Source organism: Leucopleurus acutus (genome assembly GCF_964270905.1).
Source record: "Leucopleurus acutus genome assembly, chromosome: X".
Taxonomy (NCBI): Eukaryota; Metazoa; Chordata; class Mammalia; order Artiodactyla; family Delphinidae; genus Leucopleurus; species Leucopleurus acutus.
Genome location: NC_139148.1, coordinates 28,191,777 through 28,211,925, shown reverse-complemented (window position 1 = coordinate 28,211,925; position 20,149 = coordinate 28,191,777). Strand labels below are relative to the sequence as shown.

The following is a 20,149-nucleotide window of genomic DNA, read 5'->3' as shown; positions in this document are numbered from 1 at the left end:
TTTTCTCAACTTTTCTTAACTATTATTTCAAGTTTTTATAGGCCTCTTAAACTTTTCCCCACCATTTACAGTAGGTGACTTTCCCTCCTACTTTAGTTAAAATAATCTCTCTTAAATTATGTGTATTTGTGCTCACAGTCTCTTTATTTCCCTCTGCCTTGGTGGAAAAGACTGTGTTTTGGCTCATTAGGGCTATTCTCAGGGGGTGTGTGTTCAATATCTTCACTGTCTGTGTCCTCAGGAACCTGCTTCCATTCAGCCACACATCCATTTCTTCAATGTCTCCCTATTTTCTGGGTCTTTATCATCAGCCTTTAAACAGGCTGTTTTTCCATCTTTCTATCCTATCCTATAAATATATATGTGAATATTTGTGTGCCTTATTTTCTCAACTTCTCTGCAGGACTAGACCCTATTAACCTCTTAGTCCTTCATGAAATTCTTTCCTCCTTTGGATTATGGAATACCACTCTCTATTGTTTACCTTTTTAACGTTTTTGCCGTTTTGTTCCATCTTGTTTTTCCTTTAATATTGAAATTCTGTACGGTTCTTCCCTTGTTTTCCTCTCTAGATTATCCTCATTACTTCCCATTCAAATAGCATCTATTTTCTAATGACTCCCAAATGTGTATCTTTAGCTCGTGTCTCTCCCTTAAAGCCCAGTCCAATATATCTAATTGCGTAATAGACACATTTACTTGAATGTTTGCCTGCAAACTTAAACTTCAGTCTCTCTCCAGCACTCCTTTATTCCTTCTTTTTACTTTTCTTCTTCCAGCAACCTCATCCAGAAACCTAAAAGCTAGCTGGGTCATCTAGATTTTTTTTTCTACCATTCACACGTCTACCCTTTGACAAGTTCATTTAATCTCATTCCCTTAACAGCTCTTGAAACTGTCCAGTTCTCTCTATTCCCATCACCACAACCCTGACTAAAGCTAATATTATGGCTGACTTTGGTTTAAGATGACAGTCCCTAGCTGGTCTTCACTGCCACTAATGTTGTATTACTTTAGAAGTTTTCACATCACTTCTGCCAGAGTGAACTTACTAAAACATAAGTAGTATCCTGTTATGCCTCTGTTTACATTCATTTGAGAAAGAAAAGAGCAGCCACTGAGACCCAGGAGCTGGGTTGGCACTGCAGTTAGGCCTTGGAGGTGCTAGATGCTGTACTAGTACTTGCAGCTAGTCTGTAATGTTCTCATGTTGAATATGACAAACAACTCCGAATGCTCACCTCAGACACGGCCACTCCACAGTCATGATGGATCACGACAAAAACGTGACCATTGTGTAATTATGTCTCAATACAGTAAAAAATACTAACATTGTCCAAACCACCCAAAATGACCAAATATCCCTCCTCTTCACTAATATGACAGATTATGCACCTTTACTAATCATGGCTTTAGCCTCTACATTCTTTCTGCCATCTAGATAAGAAGATTTAAGATATCCAATCATAGAATCACCTCCACTTCCTTACAGCGTCTAATTAAAGGCAAAGCCTTGCTTCCTTGACCACCCACATCACCTTACACAAGCCCAAACCCTATAAACTATTTGTAACATCCTCTTAGAGACATACCCCCATAGTTCCCTATTACATGCCATGTCTCTTGTTGCAGCTAGTAAATCAACTTAACTTTGTTCATCTACAGGCAGGTTCCTGGTGGCCTTTGACTGAAAGGCATTGGCAAAGTCACTGTCTTCATGTTGCCCTTATGCAGACTACCATGACCTAATTCCTTTTTACTTATCCAAGCTGATTTCTCGCCATTGTTACATTGATTATATTGTTGGTTTCTAGAAACTAGGGACTGGAACTTAATCTGATTGGGTTTTGCTTGTTTGTTCGTTCGCTTTTAGTTTGGCTTAGTTTGGTTTTGGTATGCAGTGTGTAACATAGGCGCCTGGTATTTAATCCAATTAATGTTTGATTATGTGAATAAGTGATTTTTTTTCAGTTCTGCAGGCACGTTTTAAGTCAGGCTCTGCTACCAATATGAAGGATATAACAACTTCTGAATAAACATTTGAGTGAATAAATTACTTTTTCTGTCAAAGGGTAAAACTTCATTATAGAATCTTAAGTGAATAGAAAATTAATTGCTTCTATAGTCAGAGTAGGACTCTGGGGGATGTGGGACTTACTTTCATATTAATTAGAAAAGATGTCATTAAAAGAAGAGGGCTTTAAGAGATGCCGGTAAAGAAGGAGGACAAGAGGTCATGAGTGTTTTTAATCAGCTTATTAAAGAACTAGTAAACTTCTCTTTCCTGTATACTTTGCTTAAAACTTATGTTAATTATGTTTCTTTTTTTAAATAATACAACTAAATTGCCTTTTTTGATCAATTATCTTATTTTTTGAATTATAATTTACATACAATATTAGTTTCGTGTGCCCAGCATAGTGATTTGAATTGCCTTTTATTTTGCACTTGAAGTTATACACTTTAGAATTCATAACTTCCTGATGATCTCAGAATTTTCATGAGCCCATTATATATTTGAAAATGTACAATTCATTGCTCATGCAATGGTTCACTCATGCCTTTACTTGAATTTATGTGTACTAGATACTTTAGAATCTTGAGTAGTAGCTTCTAAACATATGATCATATACGGAATATATACTGAGTAAAGTATTTTTCTCTGTTGAGAAGAAATAATTTCAAAACTGTGTTCTGTTATAAAATATATACTTTTACAATTAAAAATACTATATCCATATTATACATATGTATTCATACACATACATATATGATAAACAGAGATACATAAGGAAATAGGCACACATACAGAAAAGCTGGATGAGTTTCTAGAGGAAGAAAGATTATAGAAAGATCTTAATGTCAAGGGCAGATATGTTTTCATGAACAAGGTGATTTGAAAGAGGTTGTTTTACTTATCGGTACTTAATGCTTTAAGAAGCATTGTACCTGGCAGGAAAAATATTTGGAGCCTTTCATGAAATAAGTTTCTGTAAAGTAATGAGGGCTAAAATCTGGCTATAGATATTTGGACTAACATTGAAGATGAAATGCATGGAAGAAAATGGGTGTCATCGTTGAAGAACATTCAGATAATATTCGTGGCCTTGAAAACAAGGGGGAAGCTTTTATATATATACATATATATACATACATATATATATATATGTATGTGTGTGTATATATATATATATATCAATAAATAGAGAGAGTTGGAACCATGGAAGAGGAAGAAAGACTGAAGATGTTGAAACATTTGAAAAACATCTGAGAAAAAAGTAATCCCCAAGTTTCTGAGACCAGTAAAGTGTTGTTACACTTATTCCCTAGTGGATAACAAAACATCCCCACATGTCAGCATAGCCAAAGATTTTGCACAGTCTGGAAATACAGGAACAACTTAATTAGGGTACTTGAAAATACTATAACTCTCTACTTGACAAATGGGAATACTTGTTTATTTGCTACTGAGTCCAAAGAATGCTGGTTAGTACCATAGTCAAGAAACATTCCCTTCTCTTTTGTTCAGTATCAAGTCTACATTTTACAATCTCCAGTATTAATTTGGATCGTAATAATGCGGCTTTAGTTTCTTCCTTATGAGATCAGTGTCTCTGTCGCCTTGGTATTTCATTCCATTTCTGTTAAATTCAACGTCTTCTAGCCTTATGATTTTATGTTGCTTTTTTATGAAGTCCATGATATCTCAGTGAAGATGCCAGAACTGTTTCCTGAACTTTTGTTTGGTAGACCGCTGTTGGGAGTTTATACTCCCTCTAATTTTTTTCAATATGATATTTTTTCTTTATTCTGTAATAAATGTTACAAGTACCATGTTGGGGTTTTTTTCCCCTTTGTTTTCTCTTCCTCAGCCAAGGCAGGATTCTATTAAGTTTTGAGTTAATGAACTTTACGTGGTGCTACTTGTTTTCTATTTGGGTCATTGTTTATTCCTGTTTTCAGGACTACATAACAGTCCTGTTGGAGAGTGAGTTTTGCCCAACTCTCAATCTCATCTGGAGTTTCCAGGAGACTTTCATTGAATCCAACTTTACTTTCCTCAGCTTGTAGCACCTAAACTCATGGGCTGTTTCTGTGACCACTGTATGTATAACTACCAGGATTGTTACACATGTACACCTTCATAGAGCTTTTGAACTGTGGGTGGAGTGGGATAGACTGTAATATTGTATATGGAGGCATGATGCTATGATAGACCTCACTTTATTATGCATCTGCTATGTACCAGGCACTATTCTAGGCACTGCAGATAGCGTGAAGAAGGAAATGCAAAAGGATACGTGACCTTATACGTTTATATTCCTGTGGGCAAGGTGGAAATTAAGCAGATTAATATGTAAAACATATAGAATGTTAGTGATAAATGCCAAAGATGAAAATGAAGGGGGAATGAGAGCTAAGGGGTGGGTGTGTGTGTGTGTGTGTGTGTGTGTGTGTGTGTGTGTGTGTAGATAAAGTGGCAGTACAAGGCCTCACTGAGAAAGTGCCATTTAAGTAAAGATCGAATGAGGAATCTACAAATACCTGAGGCAGGACCATTTAAGGCAGAGAGAAGAATAAATGCATAGCCCGAGGAGGTAGGAGTGTGCCTAGAGTGTCAGAGAAAAACAGAGTGTGTCTGGGGCTGAAATATCAAGGTGTTTAGTAGCAGAAGAAGTCAGAGAGGCTAAGGAGATTAAAGTCAGGTGAAGCCATGGTTAGGCTTTGAGCTTTTACTCAGAGTGAGAAGGGAAGCTTTTGGAGAGTTGAGCTGGCTTTCTCTGTCAGCTGTGTTGAGAATGTATCATTAGGGAGCAAAGACAGGAACCAGGGATACCATTTAGTATGCTATTTTGAAACATCTAGACTCACGAGAGATGATGGGGGTCTTTTGACTAGTGTGGTAGTAGTGAGCACAGTTATAACATTGCTTTCTGGATGTCTTTTGAGGTAAGAACCCATAGGATTTTCTGATGGATTGCCTGTGGGGTTTGAGATAAAGAGTCAAGAAGGATTCGAAGTTTTTGGCCTGAACAAATGGAAATATAGATCGAGGTCTAGAACACACTATATTTAGAGGTCGGGGAGATGAGGGGGAACCAGCATGGGAGACTGAGTAAAGGCAGTCTTTGAGGTCAGAGGAAGTTGTGTTTGTAGTCTAGGAAGCCAAATCAATATTCCCAAGAAGAGGAATCCTCTGAATCAAATTATGGTGATAAATAAGCTGAGGACTGAGAATCAGCCATTGACACTTTCTGAGTGTCAAACAGCAGGTAAGCAGTGGGGACAGAATTCGAACCACCTGAGAACAGAGTGACTCCAAAACTTTTCATTACCTTCTTTCCTGTCTCCTTGCTACCCTAAATTTTCTCATTTGTAATCAACTATCTAGAGGTGTGTCTGAAATGAAGTTTTCTGGGCTCTTCACTGTCTTGTTCATACTCCTCAAGGCACATTTATGTCAGTTTTTCTCTTAATTTTCCAATATTCTTCTTTAAAATGTTGTTGCTTATCAGAACCCAGGTATCATCTAAACATTGACAAATATGCGGAGGCTACTGCTTCTTTCTCAGACCTGTATCTCTATTTATGCAGCAGTTACTCAGTTTGCAAGTAGTATACATCGGCAATGGGGTACAGTAATTGAGCTGTACACAGTTGCCAATGAGCCTATAGACTGTCAGTGTCCATACCGAGTGGCCAGGCATTCCTTCTGATACCTTGGTGCCCATGCTGCATTAATGGGTAAATATTTTGAATATCATCCCTGACTACATCCAAACTATCAGGTTACTTTTACTGTGAGTTGGAATAAGATATGTTCAAATCTGTTTGATTCATCTTCATTGAAATACCCCTAGAAGCAGCAGAGTATGTTTGAAAGAGAGCTTAACTTGTAACTAGATCATCAGGGTTCTAATATTCGTCTAAAACTTTCTACTTCTATGATTCTTTTTTTGGCCACACCGTGTGGCTTGCGGGATCTTAGTTCCCCGACCAGGACCAGCGATTGAACGCATGCCCCCTGCAATGGAAGTGCAGTATCTTAACCACTGGACCACTAGGAAATTGCCTCTACTTCAATGATCTTGGATATATGACTTAATCTTCTTTGCGCTCAATTTTCTCTTGTGTAAAATAGGATAAAATAATGCTGATTCTATCTCACAGAATTATTATGAAATACATATGAAATCATGTAATACACAGTAATTTGGTACACAGTGTAAGGTATTCCATTTTTATCACGGTTATCTCAGTGTTTTCAAATGTTTCACAGACCTCTCTGTGCCTCGCTTTCCTCCTCTGTCAAATTGGGAGAATAATAGTACCTACTCCAGAGATTACTGTTTTGTTGTGGTGATGATGGTGGTTATTGTTATATAAATTAGAATAATTGGAATAATGTGGCTAACCAAACAAGGTATTTAAGCTCAAATATTACCCCTGAGATATTCAATTATGTTTGTCTCTCTGTTAGTAATACTAATTGATTATTCCATTAGATGCTTAGAATAAAGAGATTATGATCATGACATTAAGGAGGCCATTGATAATCTTTTCATCATTTATAAAGACAAGATGGTATTCTGATTCTACTCTTCATATAATTTCATATTAAAAAAACAAACAAAACAAAACTCAATGTAGATAACATAGAAGCCACTGTGTTAGAAAAGGATAATTCTAAAACTGTTTAACTCAAAGAACACCAGTTTGTTCTCATTGTTCTTGTTGTCATTTTGTTGTAGTACAAGTATTTTTCTTATTTTCTCTTTTTTTTGAGCTGATGTAGTTAAAATTTGAGATGCCCCACATCCCGCTGTAGCTCTTGGTAGTTGTAAATATTTGAATATTATATATTTACTTAGAATGTGCTTATTTTTCTCTTCTAAATGCTCAGAGTCCTTTGCAGATAGCATTTACCTTTTAATGGAGAACAAATTTAAAGTATTGGGAAACGTGTGCCAATTAGATGCTAAGGACAGAGAATTTAGAAGACCAAAGTCGAGAATTAAGAATATGTGAATTTTGGAGCTTCGTCTAGGTTCTTACCTTTAACAGTATATTGTGGCTACTTTATTTTCATGGACTTTTCAGTTCAAGTAGCAAGCTAGAACTTTCCTTGGTTCTGTACACACTTGTGTAAACAATTCAGTAATGTCTTTGTGAAGCTCACTTTCAAGATAACCCAGAAGTTTCACCTGCTAATTGATGCGGCATCCTGGGAGCATATAATCCCCAAGCACCATAGTCTGTGTACTTGGAAATTTTCAAGTAGAATCCAAGATAGTAAAATGTTTCTATTACCTTTGGAGTTTTGCTACTGATGAGATGAAACTGAGTTCTCATTTGCTGCCCTTGATGGCATAATTTAAAACGTATATATTCCAGCTAGTCTATAAATACTTTTTAAAAAAGGCTGTCCTTTTATAGTGTTGTATTTCATTTATTGTGCTAAATTTTAATTTGTTTTCTTGTATATTACAGTTTTTCCTGATTGGATGTATTGTATTGTCTATAGGCTCTTTTAGCATTTTGCACTCTTTGACCTTAAATCCAGTAATTTTAGTTCATGAACTCCTTTTAAAATAAACTTAAAGAGCTCTCTGTTCACTTGTGACTACTTCTTTAAATTGGAGAATCTTTTTAAATATTTAAAAATATATGGATTATTTTATGAACATTTCCAGCATTCGGTGTGCTCGGGGAATAGTCCAGTCAAGATGATTACTTACTTCTCTGACAGTGTTTGTGATGTTGGCATATTGTATATATCTGTATTTATGTCTACCTATCTTATCTGTCTGTCTTTAACTATTTGCTTTCAGAGGGAAGACACTAGATCTGCGCTGTGCAATTACAATTGACACTTGACACATTGTAACTTTTAAAATTTAAGTTAAATTAGATTAACTTAAATTAAAAATTAATATCCCCAGTCATACTTGCCATGTTTTGAGCACTCAGTACCCACGCGTGGCTAGTGGGATGTATTGGATAGTGCAGATACAGAATATGTCCATCCTTGCAGGAAGTTCTACTGAACGATGCTCCACGGAGTGTGCATGTATCAATTATATGCCTCCCACCTGTATTCCAATTCCAATTAAACTTTGGAATATTTGTTTAAATGCCTATAGATCTAAAAGTTTTAAAAAGCAGTCTGATGTAGAATAACCTCCTGCCACAAACTCAAGTGAAATCTTTGTATAATGCCACTATTAAATCACAAAAATAATGTCTCACTATATGTTAAATACATTATAGCTTGCTTTTTCTGCAGGTTGTTAGGTTTAGGACATATAACATATTGTTATAGCCACAGGTTTTAATGACTATAGTAATATAGTTCTACTGAATCATAGCTTAAAATTGTCTCTGTAGAGACATTATTAGCTAGATGCAGCAGTATCACATGCTACATTTTGTTAAGTAATTGTGTTTTTGTTGTTCAAAAGTTAACTCTGGTTAGGAGAAATGAACAAAGGAATTTAGAAAGCTTTATGAAACTGAATCTAATTTTCCTTGAAATGGGAGTACTTTGACAATCCTAGAGAGAGAAATTAACCCGCAGTCTTGTACTTAGATAAATATGGGGTTTTTTTTGGTAAATTATTTATGCTAGTATACTTTTTTCCTATTGTATACACTTACTGGATTTTCTGTTTGATTTTTAATAAAGACTATATACTTATGTTAGCATTATCAGTGTTGTATTTTTAAAAGATAAATTTCATTTTAATTATCTGACACTTTATCATTTCATTGTTATGATTTGCCTTTGTTGGTTCTTTTTTTGGGAGGCAGTCTTAACTTACAATGCCTCAGAAACTATTACGTAAAAAAAGTTAAGAGTAGACATCTTATTACAAAGAATAACAATTCAGTATGAAAATGGCTTGTGATTCATTGCCATTTTGATGCTTCTAGTGCCAAGAACTTGAGAAAAAAATCTTTAGATTCACATGATAAGCTGACAGAGTGAAATATCTTAAGGCTTGAAAGGGCAAGTGGAAGTTATAATTACTGTACAGTTTCACAATCCTTTTATTGAATACTCACCTTTGCTATCATGCTGCAGGCCATAGAGCGAGAAAAAGCCGAGAAGTTCAGAAAACTGCAAGATGCCAGCAGATCAGCTCAGGCCCTGGTGGAACAGATGCTGAATGGTAATTACACAGAGTTGATTTAGATAATCTTCTTAGGGATTTGATAAACACATAGGTTCATGTTTATCAGCAGAATTATATCAGACAAGCCCTACCTGAATGAAAATTTAAAGTGAGTTTGTGAGCTTTTATTATTCTTTCTTAGTGCTAAGCAAATTATTAGAGGAAATTCAACTTTGAGTCCAATGGAAGAAAATGGCTTGTGGTAGAATATTGTATCAATCTGCTGCCGAGAAATCAGTTTTAGTGCAAATCCTGCTAGCATTTGTCCAAATGGTTTAAGAAAACAAGATTTGCAGAAATAATTGGAAATGTAAGCAATCATATAATATACGTAAAGTGATTATAATCTGATTTAAAATAATTTTGCAGTATATTTTTTCCATACCTGTTTGCTAAGGTATTTATTTTCTATGTTGCTTTTCATTTTTTAACATGTTTAAAAGAAAATGTCTCCTCAGGGGAACTTTTTTTTTTTTTTTTAACTTCACCTACTTCTGAGTGAGGTAAAAGTACAAAGCTAGCAAAACATATTTTTAAATAATGAATTAAAATTAATTATTGCTAACACTTGGTACCTCAAAAGCTGTCTGAACAAAATGTTATTGACGTCAATTGTAAACAAACTTTTTAATTGTCATTGTTATACTATTATATTCATTTCTATAAGTATAAGTAGGTGTAAGTAATTTATGAAAATCAGGGGTAATGCTATTTCTAAACAAGGTTTATTTTATTTTTCAAAGGATATGTTTACAAGAATATCATAAGCAAATGTAACAAATGTTTTTGTTATGCATGTCAGCTTTTTCCAGTACCTGCCTGCATTCTGGGGCATAAATTCTGTGTATGAATTATTTTTTGCCTTAATTGCCATGTTGGCATTAAAAAATTCAATGATCTTCCTAGGAAGTCAATTCATTTTCTTCTTCTAATGAGCCCCCTGACTGTATTTGGTTAAAAATAAAAACAAGCAAATATGACAGCTGAGGATTGGGTTAACAAGTTAATGAATATATAGAAGATGAAAAATACAGAAAAAGATTGCTTTTTATTTTTTAAAAAATTTTTATTTTTTATTTTTTTTTCTTTTGCGGTACGCGGGCCTCTCACTGTTGTGGCCTCTCCCATTGCGGAGCACAGGCTCCGGATGCGCAGGCTCAGCGGCCATGGCTCACGGGCCCAGCTACTCCACGGCATGTGGGGTCTTCCCGGATCAGGGCACAAACCCGTGTCCCCTGCATCGGCAGGCGGACTCTCAACCACTGTGCCACCAGGGAAGCCCCAAGGTTGTTTTTTAGACGCATGTTTGCTGGATGGTTTAACTGATGAGTTTGACAACGGCATATTCATGTTAAATAAAATTATATGATCTAAAAAATTATCCTTAAACTATTATATAATTTCCCCCGAGGAACTGCATTATCACTTTTTCATTTTTATAAAGTGATGTAAAATCTATACTTTTAAATAATCTCTACTTTTAAATGGTTTCATTTCATAATCAAATATCAAGTATACCTTAACTCAGATTATCTGATAGTAGCATAAACTGAATTATTCAAAAAGAAGTTAAAATTTAGAAATGAAGGTAATGATTTTTTGTGATGAAATTACATACAGGGTTAAAATGATCATATGATTAGTGATAACATAATTTTCTAGATTATTTCCCTTATAGCTTTAAATTTTGGAAGCATGAAGAAAAATCAGGGCATATACTAGGTCTGTAATAAATATTAATTGACTGATTAAATTCTGTTTAGCAAAGCAAAATTAAGGCAGTAATTGAGATAATGACATTGGTAATTTTGGTCAGAAGATAATAATACTTCTGAAGGAAAATTATAATTTCTGTAGAAAGCAAAGCACAGTAAGGGGTAGGGGTGCGATGTGAGACATTCCTCATTGGTTGACTGTATTGATCAAATTTTACGCTTCTCATTTGTTATGCTAATAAAGATTTGGTCTAAGTGATATGTGATTAGGTTCAAAATTGGGCTATAACTAGAGCATAGATACTTCTGCTCTGCTCCATTTAATCGAACAATTTACATAATTACTAAAAAGTAGACTCCAAGATTCAAACTTATATTTTGTTCCTTTTTGTTTTGTCTTTCACAGAAGAAATTGCATAGTATTTATTTTATTTGATTGTTTGAGCAAATTGTGAGTTAAGCCAGATGCACAATATGTGCCTGGAGTACCTCTCCAGGTATATTTCAGAGGGCGCCCCCCAACCCTATATTACAATTGCTCCACCAACATAGAGCCAAAAAATAGAGTTTACTGATGTGGTTCATGAAGTTGAAAGACAGATTGAGGTTTCTCTAAACCAGATTTCCCAACAGTTATCTCAGTAAAGCTCTTAAATTTACAAGTTCAGGATTTCCTTTCTCAAGTGTGGCTGTGGAGTTGTAATAAAACTCATAACCATATAAAACATACACATTCTTGTTCTTTTGTTTATAGAAAGGAAAATGACAGCTGAATCATGGTACTTCATTTATGACCTCATGTAAATGTCTATTCATTTAACCACATATCTTATCCTTAACAATTAAGATAAAGGCAGATCATTCTTGTACAATGTTATAATGTTATGCAAGTAATACAAATACATATACATTCTATGTATGTTTTCCCATGACAACAACTTTTAACATATATTCATAGTTTAAAAGTATGTATGGAGATGAGCATAAATATAGCTATTATTTATATATATATATATATATATATATATATATATAAAATTTATTTTTTTTTTGCGGTACGCGGACCTCTCACTGTTGTGGCCTCTCCCGTTGTGGAGCACAGGCTCCGGACGCGCAGGCTCAGCGGCCATGGCTCACGGGCCCAGCTGCTCCGCGGCATGTGGGATCTTCCCGGACCGGGGCACGAACCCGTGTCCCCTCCATCGGCAGGCGGACTCTCAACCACTGCGCCACCAGGGAAGCCCCTAGCTATTATATTTTAAAGAAAGCATTTCATAAACTATGTTTTATATATGTATATACACACACACACAAACACACACACAGGAAACTGAATTTTCTACTTAGAATAATTTGCCATAAGATTAGAGCATGTTTTAAAGTATCTAGAATGATTTTGGAACTCTTAATTTTTCCTTCAGAATGAAACTCTAAGACATGCAAAAAAATTCCTCACTGCTTATATTTTACATCAGTTTTGACCACAAATGGTATATCAAACATATTTTCAAATCACTTTTGGCCATTTTTAAATAGCTACTGAAAGCATAAATTTTTAGCACCACTTAAGAAATGCAGAAAACAAAATCTGTTAGTCCTGAAGGCATTTCTTGAATGAATTTAAGAAAGGTGCTGAGAAACAGGGAGTGGAGTAGGGTCTTAAAATGGTTTAAAATGCAGAGGTTACCATGTTGCCAATGTAGGAGAAATGGCTTTCATTCGATGTTGCAAGGTTGTGTTAAAAATCAATTGCATGTCCTGAAAACACTGTTTCTTGTAGCACATTTAGTTTTGCACGGTTACATAGACGTTATGATCAATTAGAAGATAATTTTTGTTTTGGCTGCATTTTGTCAAATGCAAAGTGTTATATGAAGAATATTAAAATACAGTTAATATTAAATATACTATAAGTTTTAGTATCAACTAAATTTGAATTTTGCAGTAGAATGATTTATATTTGAATAATATGCAGGGATATTCAGTAAGAGATTATTATTAATTTGTTTGGATTTAAATCAAAAAAGAGATTGCGTAAATTATTTGCATACATTAAAGCTATACATGAACATTTTTCTTATAGGTGTCCCAGTTCTTTTAGAAGAATGTAAAGGATCTTCATGATCATAATAGACTAAATTGGGAGGCTTACAGTGCTACTAACAGAGAGTGTTATCTAAAAAATGTATTTTTGGGACTTTGACATGGAATTTTGGTATAATTTTGACTGATTTATCTCTTTAACTGTTGTTTTTTTTTTTTTTTTTTTTTTTTTGGCAGTACACGGGCCTTTAACTGTTTTTTTTTAACTAACATTAATTTGTTGCTCCTATATCAAAATCAATTGATTGGATAAGTATGGGGAACAGTGTGATAAAGTGTTGGATGGTGGAGAGGTCCTCCTCTTACTGGAGAAATTTTTCACAGGTAGAATCTTTATGAAGCTTATTGTCAGTATATAAGATTAGTATCACAGCCTTAGTCTCAACAAATTATTCACATCCTAGAACTTTAATGAGAGTAAATGGGAGACTAGATAGGGTACCTAGTGATGTACCTATGTTTCTGGTAGCTGTGTTATACTGAGAAGGAGAATTTCCAAAATTTTATTTATTTAGATTTAAAAAATATACAATATAACCTTCTTTAAGATTTATTTTTATATTTAAACACAAAATGACATAAAATAAAATTTTAGAGAATTTTAGTAACTAAATATGGTAAAGAATCTTGCTACTGTATCAATAGTATTGATTATTAATTAATCCGGATTCCTAAGATTTTATTTTACTTTTTTAACTGATCTGCATACTTTAGAGCAAAAGATTTTCATCTTTTGAGTGAGATTATGGGACTTCAGGACAATCTAGAACATTTTTATACCTAAAAATGTGCTTACTTGTTTTTATCTATTTACAATTAGACTTCATTTTTAATTCTTTTTGTAAAATAATGTTCTTGATTCAAATATATAGTCTCCTTATCAGTCAGATATTACAAAAAAAAAGCTTGGTTTCAATAAATCGTTTTCCTTTATTAATATTGAAATTACCAAAAATGTTATATCAAAACATTAATTTGATGGGTCCAAGATGGCAGACAAGTCGACTTTTTCCACTACACCTTGAGCCTCAGTATATGCTCACATCAGCAAGCTAAATAACACACTCACAGGTGCTATGACAGTTCCAAAACAATAAGAATTAAAAATTGGGTGGTGGCCCAATTCCTGGAAATCCCTGCCCCTTCCTAAAATAGCTGGAATACTCCTCCCACTCATTAGCCTATGAAATTACCCACTCCTATAAAAACTGACAACCCCATACCCTGGTGCATTTCTCACCATCTGAGATGGCCCACACTCTGTCTGTGGAGTATGTTTCTCCTAAGTCCACTCTCACCTTCTGAGGTGGCCCACACTCTGTCTGTGGAGGGTGTTTCTCTCTAAATAAATCCACTTCTTACCTATCACAGACAAACAAACAAACATTCATTTGAAAACATATAAGCATAGCTCAATTTCCCCTTTCTTAAGCTATAAAATGGTTTCACCACAATTTCCAGAGGAGATACTATAATTATCTAATAGGGTTCGTGATGTTTTCTACATTAAATTGTGCTTCACTTTGAATTTCTAATTGTAGTTTTCTGTGTGTTAATTAAGAGCCTGAAGACAATCACATTAAGGAAATGTTTAAATAATAGTAGTAATTATTAGTATATCAGGCTAAAAGAACGTTTCAAAACCATCATCCGATGAGTGTTATAGTGTTTAAGGTGATACCTAATAGTAAGTCTGCTAAGGATTATAATTAAATAGCACAGACTGATAACACAGACAAGGGCTCCTTTTATCTATAATATTAAGTATGGAACTGTAACTTAATATTTTGGTTTAAAGTTCATTAAGTACTTTACATGAATGGTGTTATTTGAATTTCGACAGAACTTTGTCAGATGGGTAAGGGCAGGGATTGGGGTCAGTTTGGCTCACCTCAGAGGCAAACCTCCCATTATCTTTTCACATCATTGTGAAGGATTTTCAGTGGCAGTAACTATTCTAATTGTGTATTTTAATGGGAAGAGATTTTGTAGCTGCTCTGTACATCATTGGGGCATGGAAATGGTACTGTGTGTAGCGGTTCATCCTCCCCACCATGAATGAGTAGCTTTCCATGGTTGTACCCATTTCCTCTTCTGTTACTTTTTCCTGAGTTCTGGGCAGTTTGATTTATGTTTCCTGTTTTTCCATGTGACACTTGAGATAATGGTCTACACAGAGTTCACACTCAATAAATGTTAATTGACAGACACATTTTTCTTCGTTTAATCTCCAAAGGAAAAGACTCTGTGCCCGGTGTGTGTGTATATGTGTGTGAAGGGAGGAAATTTAAGTGATCACTGTTGTTGTGGAAAATTAGTCACAAAAACAAATAGACATTTCTCCAAAGAAGATATACAGATTACCAACAAACAGATGAAAGAATGCTCAACATCATTAATCATCAGAGAAATGCAAATCAAAACTACAATGAGATATCATCTCACACCGGTCAGAATGTCCATCATCAAAAAATCTACAAACAATAAATTGCTGGAGAGGGTGTAGAGAAAAGGGAATCCTCTTGCACTGTTGGTGGGAATGTAAATTGATACAGCCACTATGGAGAACAGTATGGAGGTTCTTTAAAAAACTAAAAATAGAACTACCATACGATCCAGCCATCCCATTACTGGGCATATACCCTGAGAAAACCATAATTCAAAAAGAGACATATACCAAAATGTTCATTGCAGCTCTACTTACAATAGCCAGGACATGGAAGCAACCTAAGTGCCCATCAACAGATGAATGGATAAAGAAGATGTGGCACATATATACAATGGAATATTACTCAGCCATAAAAAGAAACGAAACAGTTATTTGTAGTGAGTTGGATGGACCTAGAGTCTCATACAGAGTGAAGTAAGTCAGAAAGAGAAAAACAAATACTGTATGCTAACACATATATATGGAATCTAAAAAAAAAAAAGGTCATGCAGAACCTAGGGGCAAGACGGGAGTAAAGATGCAGACCTACTAGAGAATGGACTTGAGGATACGGGTAGGGGGAAGGGTAAGCTGGGACAAAGTGAGAGAGTGGCATGGACATATATACACTACCAAACGTAAAATAACTAGTGGGAAGCAGCCGCGTAGCACAGGGAGATCAGCTCGGTGCTTTGTGACCACCTAGAGGGGTGGGATAGGGAGGGTGGGAGGGAGGGAGATGCAAGAGGGAAGAGATATGGGGATGTATTTATATGTATAACTGCTTTACTTTGTTATAAAGCAGAAACTAACACACCATTGTAAAGCAGTTATACTCTAGTAAAGATGTTAAAAAAAATATGAGTAGGAATCTGACTTTTTGCTCTTACAATTCAATACTGTTTAGAAAGAGAAAAAATGAAAAAAGTTATATTCATAAATTTATGTATTCTTATTAGGGATATGAATTTTATGTCAACCTTTTTTTAAAAGCTATTTTTAAAATAAGATGATGTGGCAGTTGTATAAAAGTTAATGTCACCAGAAACACCTCTAGAATTAGCCTATAATACTCAGACCTCATTTTCATGGACTCTAATTAAATTTCTGTCATATTTTAGGCTGTTATATTGAATGCCAAATGTATTTGCAATGACCCTCATTTAATATGCAACAAAAATAGGGACTGTTTATTAGCAACTTTATTTTAAGTTTTCATTCCAAATATTCTTCTAATTCAAGAGCTCTGAAAACACAGGTTTCTGCATTATTCTACCCTGACCTTATGGCTAATGCTGAATATACTCGATGAGGAATACTTCACTTTAAGTGGCAGTTTTGAAGTACTTCCATGGAAGGTGGTACACAATTAAAATTATTCTAACAGTCTGTTATGCACTGTACACAAGTAATAAAATTAATGGATGCACTTCAAGTAATGATCCATTTCCTCTGCGTGCGATATATTTATTCATAGACTATTTCGGGGGTTGTTTAGAATATGAGATGTGAATGGATAATGATCCATTATCCCTGAGATTCTAATGTGCTGGTACAAAATGGTTTCCATAAGTATTGTTCATAATGCCTGGTGAGTTAGTGTTTGTATTCTTAAGTAGCTAACAAAAACTTAGAAAAACAGATGCTCAAATGATTGATACTTAAAACTTTGCAGATATTTATACTTACCAACTGTCATGAAACTTAAAATTTTCAGTTAAGAAGCATAATTCTATGAAATACACATAAAACAATTATATATAATAATAAAATTATTCATAGTATTTGCTGGGGAAACACTTAGTACCTTTATTCTGCAAAAGTTTTAAGGGACTTTCTCATAATCTCATTAGGACTGGATAATAGATGGCCAGTTAATTGATGAAGTTGAAGTAATGGCATTTCTAATTTTAGTTTGAGAGACACACATTAAGTAATGTGACATTGGGACAGTGCTGTTGATCCCTCCCCCAAGTATTTTAAAGCAAACTTGAAGCAAGAGAGACTGCATGCGTCTTGTGTTTGGCTTTTCGTGTCTGTGGCTATTGCTCCCCTAATGTTTGTATTCGTATGAAGTAAGATATCGATTTGGTGTTGGGTGAGTTCACAAAGTAAAGTGTATTTATTTCATACCTACTCTAAGCTGAGAATTCTATCAGATACTGCCAGTGGAGAGATTTTTCTTAGGGGGGTTTATAGTTTAGAAAGACAGGTTATACTCTAGTTGAGCAGGAAGCATATTCATATATGAAATAATACAGTATTTCCATACAAATCGTTAATAAATAAAATGTCTGATTTTCTGCAGTCAAAATCATATCTTCACCAGTGACATCTAGAAATTTCTGTTTTTAACTTTTAGCATGGCTATCCTGTGTAACTTTAATTTCAAATGATTACAGATTTATGACCAATTATTCCAAGATTCCCTAATAAACTTATGGATTCATCACTGATTGATATAATTTCTCTTAAAAGTGTATAAATATACTTTCTATATCCCATATTAGTGCCATATTATATAAAATTACTATCTTTAAAAAGTATTTATTATTTTTCATAAATGACCCTTTTCAGTAATTAAAAAGACTCGCCCTCTCCCTAATTTACCGTTTGAAAGATCTGGTTTCTTTTCCTTGTTTCCTGCATGTTCTTTTTCATTTCTTTATATTAACATTGACTAATATTTATTGGTTGCCTAGTATATGTCATGCTTGGAGTAACAATTCATATATGTTAACTAAGAACCCTGATAGGTGTCCAATGAGGTCAATTGTATTTTTTTAACTTTTTATTTCATATTGGAGTATAATTGATTAACAATGTTGTGTTAGTTTCAGGTGTACAGCCGAGTGATTCAGTTATACATATACATGTATCTACTCTTTTTCAAATTCTTTTCCCATTTAGGTTATTACAGAATATTGAGCAGAGTTCCCTGTGCTATACAGTAGGTCCTTGTTGGTTATCTATTTTAAATATAGCTGTGTGTACATGTCAATTCTCAATCTATGGATAAGAAAAATGAGGCCCAGTGTGATGACCTAACTGAACCCAGTTCACTCATTTAGTAAAGCAGTGATGGGGGCCAGGGACCAAATTTGAACTCAGGTCTGCCTAAATACCGGAGCTTTTGCTGTGAACTTTTATACCCTTTTGCCTGCTTTTACCATTTATCCTAATAAGGAGATCCTTCTTTTACCTATTATTATATTTTAATTCCCTTTATTCGGTTATAAAAATCAATATGCTCTTAAGTGGAGAGTATGTAGATTTCATAGTGGATTTGTACTAAATTCACTTTTCTCATTTATATTAATTCCTTTTGCAGCAGTGTTTAGCATCTGGACATTTTTGGGGCACGACATACTGAACTGATAGTTTTGGGTAATGAAGAAGGAGTAATTAAATTCTAGCTCTGGATTTTAATAGGTACCATAGAACTTATTGATACTTCATTATAGTTTGATTTGTATTTTGCTGATTAAATTAACATGCATTATTCTTATTAAAATTAATTTATGATTTTATTTTTACAATTGCTAAGGGGTTTTCATATGGTTGACCTCAGGGACGGTGAGACAATTTTCTCTGTATTCTCTTATCATTTGGACAAATGCTAAATAAATTCAATCCAGCATCGTTCCATCAGTACTTTTAATTTACTTTAGCATCTCTTGTTTGCCTGTCATGGACTTGGACTACCAAGGACTGACTTCCTTCTTGTAAGTGCCTATTCACATTTAATATATGCTGAAAATATTTCTCTTAAACATCTGGTCATTTAGATCCATGGCACATTTTTGAATCATTTTCTAACATAATTTACAGTTTCTATCCTGTGTACTTTTAAATTGTTCCCTTTCATTTTCCAGCAATAATATCAGCATTTTATTGTAGTATTTTTTCTCAAACTGAGTGCCTATATGACCGGAGATTTGGATTCTTCCCTTATACTTTGTGACAAACATGATCATTTTACAACTATAGTTTCTTAGTGGCATCCCTCAGAACATATTTTAGTATAATTCTTGGTCACTGCTCAAAACCAAATTATCCCAAACAGAATATCCCACAACACATCCAGATGTCTCAATAAAACCAGTCACTTCCTTAGCTGTTAGGGAGGGTATTAGAGGAATATTTAGCTCCTGCAAACCATGGGCTGCCTTTTATAGCTGTATATATAGAAATATACATATATTAACTTTTTGCTCTTCAGTTTTTCAATTAATTTTTTTTTTTTTTTCGGTACGCGGGGCCTCTCACTGTTGTGGCCTCTTCCGTTGCGGAGCACAGGCTCCGGACATGCAGGCTCAGCGACCATGGCTCATGGGCCCAGCCGCTCCGCGGCATGTGGGATCCTCCCAGACCGGGGCACGAACCCATGTCCCCTGCATCGGCAGGCGGACTCTCAACCACTGCGCCACCAGGGAAGCCCTTCAATTAATTTTTTTCAAAAATATATCAGGCAAAGAAGGAGGAAAAAGATCGTTGCCAACGATATTTGTGAAGTTTGTTTTCTCCAATGTCATCCTGGCTAGTGTCAAATTCTGAAATGAGCGAAGTTAAGAGTTGTGTTTCAAATGGATTGAGAGACGTGGTTTGGCAGCATGACAGAATTACAACAAAATGAAAATTAGGTATCTGAGCAGAGGAAAGTAAAGGAGAATAAAATTGTTGACTTCAAATCCATGTCTTTTTATTCTTTAAAAAGAGTGAAGTGG

At 34.7% G+C, this 20,149-nt stretch overlaps 1 protein-coding gene across 2 annotated transcripts in view; it reads left to right on the top strand.

Moving 5' to 3' along the window:
* DMD (dystrophin) overlaps nucleotides 1-20,149 on the top strand; it is a gene marked incomplete at its 5' end in the record, with an annotated part of 2,126,456 nt that overhangs the window by 692,756 nt on the left and 1,413,551 nt on the right. For both annotated transcript variants that reach the window (XM_082864911.1, XM_082864910.1), the window contains one exon: nucleotides 9,086-9,173. In XM_082864911.1, coding sequence (XP_082721037.1) covers nucleotides 9,086-9,173 — 88 coding nt within the window. The remainder of the gene's footprint in view (nucleotides 1-9,085; nucleotides 9,174-20,149) is intronic.